The sequence below is a fragment of the Podarcis gaigeae genome (assembly GCF_964106915.1).
Source record: "Podarcis gaigeae genome assembly, chromosome: 7".
NCBI classification, from domain to species: domain Eukaryota; kingdom Metazoa; phylum Chordata; class Lepidosauria; order Squamata; family Lacertidae; genus Podarcis; species Podarcis gaigeae.
Genome location: NC_139683.1, coordinates 36257478 through 36268215, shown reverse-complemented (window position 1 = coordinate 36268215; position 10738 = coordinate 36257478). Strand labels below are relative to the sequence as shown.

Genomic DNA, 10738 nt, shown 5'->3' with positions numbered 1-10738 from the left:
GGCTAAAGAGAAGGAGTTATGAATCTGAGCACCAGCCCAGAGCATCCAGACGGGACCGACAACAGAATAATTAGTTCAGAGGAATGAAAGGACAGCAAAGGCAATTATTGAGAGAGAGGATTTTGCAGCACATATTTTATGCAATAGGAAACTCTAAAATTGATAGGGTTGCCAAGGGACCATAGCCCATCTAGACCATACCCAAGGTGAGACCATCCAAGCATTGAACTGCAGGCATACAACGTATCAGCCTCTGTATAGATTTAGCCACCTTATCTGGTTTACAGCATATCACACATAAAAACATGAGCAAACAGTTCCCAGAGGCATCTGCCCCAGAAGTTTATTTGAGTTTGGTGTATTAAATTAGTTGATTGCTTCTCACAACCAGCTGAAGTCCCAAAGTGATTTACAGGACGAGAAATAAAATTAAGGAAGGAAAATATATAACCAAGCATTTGTTAAAGTAGTAACAATGCAATAGGCATATAGGACAGCATTGCTGTTGTTTTAATCATCTAAAAACATAAAAGTATCCACCACCACCCAACACAAGAATGAACACCAAACAGCCACCATGTCATAGGATTGATTAGGAGGGGTGGGACTTACTTGGCCCACCCCAATATTTTATTCAAGTTGGGACCCCTGCTGAGCTGACTTCCTAAAATCAACCTCCAGTTTTCTACTATAAAGATTGCCACACTTTCCCTGCATTTGGGGGCTCATGTTAGGATGGATATTAGAAGTTGATCTAATAGTCCCTGGCTGAAGATGAATTCCTAGAAACACTTTCATGGGAGAAAGCGCCATGGAAGTCAATGACCCTTACTTCCGAGTAGGCAGGCATAGGATTGCACTGCTGAGTGACGCAATTTATCTATTTCTGAAACAAAACCACGCCGTCCTACGAAGTATAGGCTGGGCCGAGAGAATGATGAGAGCTACTTTTCACTTTTTCTTGCTCATTCACACTTTTTAAAATATTTTTTATTGCGTTCCGAATGCGTCGCTTTCCCGGAGCCCTCCGAATACTGTCCAAGACACCTTCCTTCCTTCCTTCCTTTCTTTTCTCCTCGCGGGTAAAGGGCGGGAGCGCCCCGCCCCTCACTCTCCCTCCGAGCCAATCAGGCTCTCTTCTTCGCCACGCCGTTCAACTTTCCCGGGGAGAGCCGCGGTGGGCGCGAGCGCCGGCTCGCAGCCTGGGAGGAGCAGCGCGCCAATCACGCCGCTTGCCCGCGCACCTCGGTGGTCGCTTTAGCTCCTCGCGCCGGCGATCAATTGCACCTCGCGCTGCCTGCGAGGCGCGCGAGTCCCGGCAGCGGCTCCTGCCTTTTCCCTCCGAGACCCTAAACTGAAGAAGCCCCGCCTCGAGCGGACCGTCTCGTCGCCCCCCGCTCGACAAGAGCCCCCCTGGAGGAGGCGAGCGCCCCTCGCCATTTGCCAGCTGCCCGCCGAGGCGCCACAAACCCGCCCTCGGCTCCCCTCACTCCCTGGGCACCTGCTGCCAGCCCTTCCCGCTTCTTCACCCGCGGAACCACTGACAATTCCCACCCCCGCCGCCGGCGCCTCAGTTCCGAAGTCCCATTCATAGGCTGGCTTTCCAGAGGCGCGCGCGCGTCGCCGGCCCCGGCAGCAGTCCCACGCCCACCTCCCCTCAGCTTTCGCCAGCGCCGGATGCTTCGCTCGGCGGCGGCGGCGGCCAGGCTGCGCTCTTGAACGCCTTCGCCGGGGCTGAGGGGACGACCGCCGCCTCTTCCTCGCGTTCCTCCTCCTGAGGCGCGAACAAAGGGATTTGGCCGGCGCACGAGGCGAGGGGCTCCGTCCGGATGCGGTGAGCGCGAGGGGCCGCCAGAGCGAGGCCGGCCGGCCGGCGTCTCGCCCACTTGCCTTCCACCATGGGCTGCTGCTCGGGGCGCTGCACGCTGATCTTCCTCTGCACGCTGCAGCTGGTGAGTAGCTGCCCTTTGGCGAAGGAGCGCGGGGGGCCAGCGGGACCCTCTCGCTCTCGGCGTCTCGCCTCCCTGTTCTCTCTTCCCACCCACCCAGGTCTGGTATTGATGTCCCCCTTGAATCCCGCCCGCCCTGCAGCCCAGATGAGACGGATCCCTCCTGCAAGCTGCAGCTGGAGAGCTGCTCTGCCTCGCGCTCCGCCCGCAGCCTCAACTCTCCTGCAACTGACCCCGGGAGGCTGGCGAGCCCAGCCTCGCAGCCGCTGTCCCAGGTGTGGGGGGGGGCAGCTCCCTTCCCAGCCCCTCCTCCTGCTGGCCTCGTTTGGGCCGGGGAACTGGGAAGTCCGTCCGGCAGCGCGAGCCCTTTCCCAGAAGGTCAATTACAGCTGTCCGCGCTTGGCGGACTCGCTTGATTCTCCCGTGCATGTCGGAGTTGCCTCGCAGGATCGCTCCCTGGAGCCACACGGCTCTTTAGCAGCTGCCACGGCCTCCCTCCGCTCTCGGCGAGAGATGTGAGGACCGAGGGCCTTTTCATGCCGCGTGGATCGTAAAGCTTTTCCTTCGCCTAGGGAATAACGATTTCTAGAAAAGCCACTGCGTGTTGCCCATAAGATCAAAAGCAATGCCAGCTCTGGTGCTCCTTGCGCTTAGAGTTAGACAGTGTGTATATATTTGCAAGTAGTCAATTGTGTTCGCTACGAAGTATGCTAGGTCCCCCACCCTTTTTATGTTCATTGGATGATGGTGCTTTCCCATTGTAAAGGAGGATTCCAGGTAATGCTGTCTAATTCCCCACCCATCCCTTTTTTTGGTCTCTTGTGTACCGTTTTTTATTCCTGCACATCCTGCACTTTGAAGGTGGATTCTCATTCTGCCTTCATTTCAAGGTAGTTTGAAGTGTCTGTCTGGTGTGAGGAAGAGATTTCCTCTCTCCCCTGCAGAGTGCTTAAATCAGATATTTAAATGTTGCACAGTTCTATGGAAACCTTGTTTGTTCCCATTGTATCAACTTGACAACTGGGTATTAAAACCACTTCATGATCAATGTGAGGTCAAGGTGTTCCGGAAGCACCTGATGGGGGGGTACTGCATGCCTTTTGATGGCTTTGTGACTCAAAGATGAAATCTTACCTCTGCTCACAGCTGAGACATGTTCCTCCCCCTACTGAAGTTGCAATTTGTAACATTTAAAGGCTGTTGTCAAAGGGCTGCTTTTGTTTGGGTTTGACACTTGGTTTTCATGTCAAACAAGATAAAATGAAGAGAGCTTTCTGTGTATTTGGTTGATGGCACCACTGAGATGAATATTTTGCTCTAGGTCCACTGTGGCTGCATGGCAAAGGGCCTGGTTTATGCTGTATGGTGCATCCAGTCTCACCCTTTGGCTTGCCCTGTGTGTGTGCATGCCTCTGTGGCATATAACTTCATTTCTACTTGTTGGATTTCCATTCCTTGTTGAAGTTGATATAACTATTCCAGTGCAAATAGCTGTTGAAAGATTTGACTCTGAACTCAGACCCATTGAGATGGAAAGAGAATACAGCTCATTGGTAGAGCATCTGCTTTGCATGCAGGAGGTCCCAACTTCCATCCCTTGAGCAGATAGAAGTGGGAGAGAACCTTGCTTAAAACCCTGAAGACAGTGTCAATGCAGACAGTGCAAAGCTCAATGGACCCAATGCTCTGGCTCCATGTAAGGCAGCTTCCTATGTCCCTAATGTGGCTTACTCCCATGTCAGTTGATAGAATTGCAGCCTAAAAGAGCATGGCTCCTTCCACAGTTTATTTGCTGTGGAACAATTGTGGATATCTTGTGGTTCAACCTATGACTGGCTGGGCTGGATGGGGGTTGGAGTCCATCAACATCTGGAGGGCTACAGTTTCCCCATCCCTGCTGTAGAACATTGTTTCAGTTCTATTAACTTGATAGCTTGTGCACATAGTATGGTTTTCCTCTTGATAATAGGCAGGGGCTAAGAAGGTTCAAATGCTTGCTCTGGAATAAATAGGCAGGGTTAAGGAAAGAGTATTTCATGAGTTTTTGTTGTGGCACAGCATAATGTCCTTGTGGAATCACATGGTATGTTTTGATCTAATTTTTTAAACACTCTATTGAATATTGTTTTGTATTGATTCTGTTTAATTGTGTGTGTGTGTGTGTGTGTGTGTGTAATCATATTAAACAGTACAAAAATATACAGATAAATTACAGAAATTGATTGGTGATAACTGTGCTTTCCCTAAATGGCTCCTGTTGGTTGTACTTGTACTAGGTGGTGTGTTTATCTCTGATTAGTATTAATTTTTCAGTGGTGGCTGGAGCTGTTTCAAGAGAGGCAGTAGGAGAATATGGCATAACTGTAAGCTGACATCTGAGGTCCCCTGGATGTTGTCATAAAATGGAATGAATTGTACAGCAGTGTTAGAAATCCAGATGGACAAGCTAGGGGACAAATGGCACCTTAAGCCTTGGTTACAGTTGCTACAACAGAATGCCTGTTTGCTGGGGGTTAGACTAGATGACCCTTGGAATCCCTTCCAATGCAACACAATCATCAAAAATGTAGATGAAGAAGTTTCTATATAAAAAGTCCACAGTTTTATGTGACTATCAGAAACAAAAATATGTAGACATCACCTGAGCATTCAGGCAGTTCGCCATTCTTTGTAAACATGGAATTGTCAAATGTGTATTGGGCAAGTGTGCCATATGGCTGTGTGTAACTCACAGCTCCATGGGTAATGTCTATTCCAAAAGTGATATACACATGTATAGACTTTTCTATTGTCTGGAATGGAAATCCCTTCAAATCAGTTTTAACTAGTACAACTGCCCTCCTATTGAGAACTCTGTACTTAGACTGCATCATACTAAGCTACAGATAAGTATTCAGTGCTCAATGTAAGGGCAAGAATAATATAATTTCTAATGTGATAACCAACTTTATTTCAGCATGATTCTGTTGCTCCAGTTCTACATCTCCGTCCTTCTGATTTTAACAAGCCCCAACTCTATAATTTTCCTTTTAAGTTATGCTGAGAATGGGAAAACAATGTCTCCATTCACATGTAGTAGTAAAATTGTTTCCTTGCTGCTTTCATATCTATTATCTTCACATTATAGGCATATGTGGGTGGAAAGTGTATCCAAGCTGTTGGAAGTGAATGCAAATGGAGTGGTAAATTCTCTAAACCAGAGCTCCTCAAATTATGGTCCACAGAGACTATGCCTGGTTACGTACTTAATTTGTTCCGGAGGTCTGTTCTTAACATGAAACTGTTCTTAACCTGAAGCACCACTTTAGCTAATGGGGCCTCCCGCTGTCGCCACGCCACTGGAGCACGATTTCTGTTCTCATCCTGAAGCAAAGTTCTTAACCTGAAGTACTATTTCTGGGTTAGCGGAGTCTGTAACCTGAAGCGTATGTAACCTGAAGCGTATGTAACCCGAGGTACCACTGTACTGGTCTGCAGGAAAGTTGTAGAGCTGTTAATAATATGTGTACTTGGCCCTGTATTACTTTAATATTTAGTGACAATGGAGATCAAGGCTCTTTTGACAGGACTGGATTTATCAAACAGGCTAACAAGAACTTGAACTAGGGCCTGTGACTTTCATAATACAATGCTGGCGCAGTCTAATATTTTTCTCATTAAAAATTACCATTTGAAGAGGCATTTCTCAGTAGTCTGGGATAGGACTGATGGTTTTCATAATATTGCACTTTTTAAATGTAAGTGTTAGTGCTGAATAAAAAGTTTATTAAGTGGTCTGTCAAGACCCCCAACAATTTTCTAGTAGGGATGGGAATTGAGATCAGCTGCTCTAAACCTTCATTTCTCCAACGGTGTAGTGGTTTTTGAGACTGTGTATAGGTACAAATGCAGGGACACGGGTGGCGCTGTGGGTAAAACCTCAGTGCCTAGGACTTGCCGATCGTATGGTTGGCGGTTCGAATCCCCACGGCGGGGTGAGCTCCCATCGTTTGGTCCCAGCTCCTGCCCACCTAGCCGTTCGAAAGCACCCCTAAGTGCAAGTAGATAAATAGGTACCACTTTATAGCGGGAAGGTAACAGCATTTCCGTGTGCTGCGCTGGTGCTGGCTTGCCAGAGCAGCTTCGTCATGCTGGCCACGTGACCCGGAAGCATCTTCAGACAGCGCTGGCTCCCGGCCTCTAGAGTGAGATGAGCACGCAACCCCAGAGTCGGTCACGACTGGCCCGTATGGGCAGGGGTACCTTTACCTTTACGTATAGGTACAAATGAGAACTGTTACAGTCTTTTAGGGCATAATTTTAAAAGTCACTTTGCTACTTCAACAACAATATTAATCTAGATGTTTGTGTTTGGTAACAGAATGTGAAAAACCAACCATAACAGTTGTTTTCACATCAACCCAAATGTCAACATCCATTTGTGTAATTTGGAAGAGCGCAGATAGGAAATTGGGATTGGAGAATTGGAGGTGAAGTGGCAAATCTCAGTCATGACTAAGGAGCACAGTACTGCTCCTTGGGCCATTTGTAAGTTGTATAGTATAATGTATAGTTAATACTAGAATTCCTAGCACATGTCAGCTTCGTGTGTCCCACAGAGGCTGTATCCGCAGATTGCCTAATTTCACCTTGCCACCTGCTCCCCACCCCAGTCTGCCAAAGCATCTGTTTCCTGGGCTGAAGGCAGTGCGGCTCCCATGGGAAGCGAGGCACACAAGAGCGACACACACTCTCTCTGTGTTGTGTCTTCTCATCACAGTTTCGCTCCCTTTAGCCCACCATGCAGCTGCTTGGTGGGCTGTGGAGATCTTGATTGTCAGTGCCAGTCATCTGGGAAGGGGTGTGTGCTTGAAGGGATTGCTCTCTATTGTGTGCAAGCACATGAGCCCACCACAGGCCTTGAGCCAGAATGGTTGTCTGCCTCTGACCTAGCACCTTCTTTTGCTCTCAGCTAATTATTTGGTACATACAACAGCTGGGTATGATTTCCCCTGCATTTGCTCAGTGCAGGGTTGATGTATATTTTTGCTCTTCCTCTCTTTTCTATCTGAAAAGTCCAGTTCAATACATGCAAATGCACTGAAAAAGAAAAAATGTTGATGACAACCTACAAAAAGTAGGCACTTGTGAATTAAGCATGTTTCCTTGTCAAAAAAATCCCAATTCAAATAACTCTTGAAGGCAACATTTCTCTTAACATAATTACAAAGTGTTATTTGGATAAATGTTTTAACACCAAGGCTCCTTTATCTCTGTAGGGTAGAAAGCAAAAGCCAATCTGCCTGAGTACCTTTGCTAAGATTCAGCTGGTAGCCATCCTCTTTCTTTTCAAGCTGGAGTTAATATTCCCCCTCATCTGTCCCATTCCCCCCACCCCCAGCATATGGTTTAGACACATAGCAGACCTATGCTCACAATGAGACTACTTCTAAGTAGACATGCATAGTTTTGCTTTCAGTTAAAATTGGGCCCACTTGAGGTAAACTGACTGTTCCAGGAATGTGGCAAATGCAACCTCTGAACAGAAACATCCATATATATGACAGGAATTTCTTCAATTGCAATAGCTTAAAATTGATGGAAATCGCTGCTTTGTCACTCTAGCTGCATCAGTGGATGAGTTAATTTAGACTTCACATTCCCTTCATGATTTCAGGCTTGTATATACCCAGAGATGGTTCTTGGTGTATTGCGCAGAGTAAATTGCTATAGTTAACTTTCTGTGTTGCAAATTGCTGTTGGAATCATCCCTTTGGACCAGGGTGTCTTCAAGTGCAAATGGGTGTCTGCTGGAGGTTATCTGGAGAACTGATTCAAATTTCAGGCTTGTACTTCCAGCCGAGAAGGAGGCCAACCTGTATTCCAATTGAGAAGCTTTAGACTGCAGGTGGGAATTTGTGTGACTTAAATATTCTCCACGCTAAAGAAATAGATATACAGAGTCCTCTACATTGAAAGCAAGATGCCAGGGAGAAGAGCTTTCTTCTTGACTTCTAGATTCTAAGACTTATTGTATGGAGGAGCTTTTACTCATGAGATCCACCTACCAAAGGTGCTGGCTCCAGGGGGTTGAAGGCGCTGTAGACCCCCTCAGTGTTGTTGTATTTTGAGGGGGGCAGGCTCCCCCATTGTTGGAGCCAGGCATGGTTGGGTCCACTCAATGTGCTTCAGAAGTTGGCACCTTTGTCAGTCTAAAAAAGCTCAGATAAGAAATAGAAATTACTCTTGTGTTGTATGTAAGAACTAGATCATATTCTTGTTAATTTACATCTGAGTTGCAGAAAAGTGTATATATTGTAGTGCTGCATTTACAAAAAGTAACCTCTCTTTGCTTCTTTTTCAAATAATTTTTGCCACTGAATAATTCACTCCATTGAGGTAATCTTTCTTTACAGTGTACATTAAATGTATTATTTATATTCATAAATTCAGACACAGCTGTGAATATCTAGGAGATATGACTGTGCTCCCCTGTAACAAAAATTTAAATAATTACATTTTTTAAAAATGCAAAGGGCTTTGAGGAAATGTAAGGAGAGTTAATTGAAGATGTTTGACTTCACTGTCTTGGGAACCTAGAAACAAAATCTAGGTTTTAAAAAATTTATTTTGCCTCCATTCATATATATTATAATGTCTGATTTGCAAACAATAAATATCATCTGACTAAACCATTTCCTTTTTGGGGGGAGGGAACCCACCCCGTTGCCCTAATTCTGCTAAACTTTGATTAAGTTCAAGAGGAAACAAGGTAGCTTCAACTAGCTCTATGTATGTATACCCTGAAGTAAGTCTTGCTGACTTTAGTGGGGCTTATTCCTGGGTAAGTGTATATAGGATTGCTGTGTTCAATCTCATGACTATTTTTAACTAGATTGAGGCTACTCTTGTTGTTATACCTATTTTCAATGTCTGTGCTTATAAGCTGAAAAAAGTGGCTAAAAAATATTACACACACACAATTGTGGTACATGGCGTTGGTAATTAGCTGACACAAGTGATGTTGGAAGTTCTAGGTCAGTTGTTGGTAGATTGTTCATTCCCTGCCTCCCTCCTGTGAAGGGGGTGAAATGTCATGTCTTTGTGTTGCCAGGGTAAGCTGTTGTTCATGACAGAAGGGCAGAGGGTAGCTTAGAGCTGCTGTTTTCAGCATCAGCTCCATATTTCTTAGAATATGCAATTCTACCCTAAGACGAGTCAAAGCATTTCTGTCCAAAATATGGAAAGTGATTACTCTTGAGATATTTATTCTTTATTCCATTAAATGGGCATGCGAGCAAGCCCTTCGATGAAATTGTGAATCTGATTACATCAAAATAATTTAAAGTAAGGTTATCAGACATCTCCGTTTCCTGGGGACAGTCCCCAGATTTATATATGAGGCCCCATACAAAATCAATTGAAGTTGAAAAGTGTCCCTGTATTCATTGAAAAAAATCTGTTAACCTTAATTTAAAGCTTTCTTTACTCAAGGAGTTATCAGAGAATTTAGAATTATATTCTGTTTCTTTCTCCACGAATTGCAATTCCCTATGCTGGAGCAATGCTAGAGGCAATATCACAGTTTTTAGTGTGATCTTTTATTTGCTTTCTTGGCTGCTTGCACTCAGTTATATCCTTATGATCTTGCTAGGAATCTGTGCCTTATGGCAGTTTCTGTGAAACTACCATCTACCCCCCTCCCCCACTCCCGCAAGGGACCTTCAACATCTTGAGTATATTCTTTGGGTGCAGCTCTTCCTCTGCGATTACGTTGCTCATTCTTATTTTAAAGATAGAATTGCTAACATTGTCACTCATATTATGCCTCACTATTTTCTCAGATATGGAACTATAGTTAAGATTTATTGCACGTATCTCAGTTCTGCTGTTTATCAACAGAGAATGCATAGAAAATAGCCATTTGCTGAATGCAATGACCCCAGTTAGGGATAATAAAACAAGCCAAATAATAAATTAGATGCTGGAGTTAACATCTGAGAAATTTACAGCATTTCCCAATCCAAACATTCAACATATCCAGAACACTCATGGGGGAGGAGACTATTAGTTCATATTGCTAAAGTCATGCTGCATCATGCACTATTGGGACATGGGTGGCGCTGTGGGTTAAACCACAGAGCCTAGGACTTGCCGATCAGAAGGTCGGTGGTTCGAATCCCCATGATGGGGTGAGCTCCCATTGTTCAGTCCCAGTTTCTGCCAACCTAGCAGTTCAAAAGCATGTCAAAGTGCAAGTAGATAAATAGGTACCGCTCCAGCGGGAAGGTAATCGGTGTTTCCGTGCGCTGCTCTGGTTTGCCAGAAGCGGCTTAGTCATGCTGGCCACATGACCCGGAAGCTGTACGCCGGCTCCCTCGGCCAGTAAAGCGAGATGAGCGCCGCAACCCCAGAGTTGGCCACGACTGGACCTAATGGTCAGGGATCGCTCATCATGCACTATACAGTGAATGTGAAAAAGCTTCCTTTTTAATTTTTTTTTGCCTGGAATTAAGTAGTTGCCGACATGCATGGATTATTTTAACTGTGCCAAACATGTGATTTCCACCAACTAGCTGATTTTAAGGACTATTTTTCCACAGAAATGCAGAATTGTAGAGTTGGAAGAGACTACGAGAATCATCTGTTCCAACCCCCCTAATGTGGGGCTTGGACCCATATCTCTCCATGTGCCTTTTGTGGCATTTTCGCCCACAGTGTTGTTTCTTGCCTTCTTTTGGTTTTCAAAAAATGAATGTATTAGGAGGACACATTTTTTTGTTCGCTTATTTATTAAATTTATATACAGT

General features: G+C 45.4%; 1 protein-coding gene across 2 annotated transcripts in view; it reads left to right on the top strand.

Moving 5' to 3' along the window:
* Positions 1-1382: 1382 nt before the first annotated feature.
* The window catches only part of NKAIN3 (sodium/potassium transporting ATPase interacting 3), a 210017-nt gene continuing 200661 nt past the window's right edge, over positions 1383-10738 (top strand). The window contains exon 1 of one of the 2 annotated variants that reach the window (XM_083748104.1): positions 1383-1952. In XM_083748104.1, the coding sequence (XP_083604230.1) occupies positions 1899-1952 (54 nt within the window). In that variant the 5' untranslated portion in view covers positions 1383-1898. The remainder of the gene's footprint in view (positions 1953-10738) is intronic. The other variant, XM_083748105.1, reaches the window with a different exon arrangement.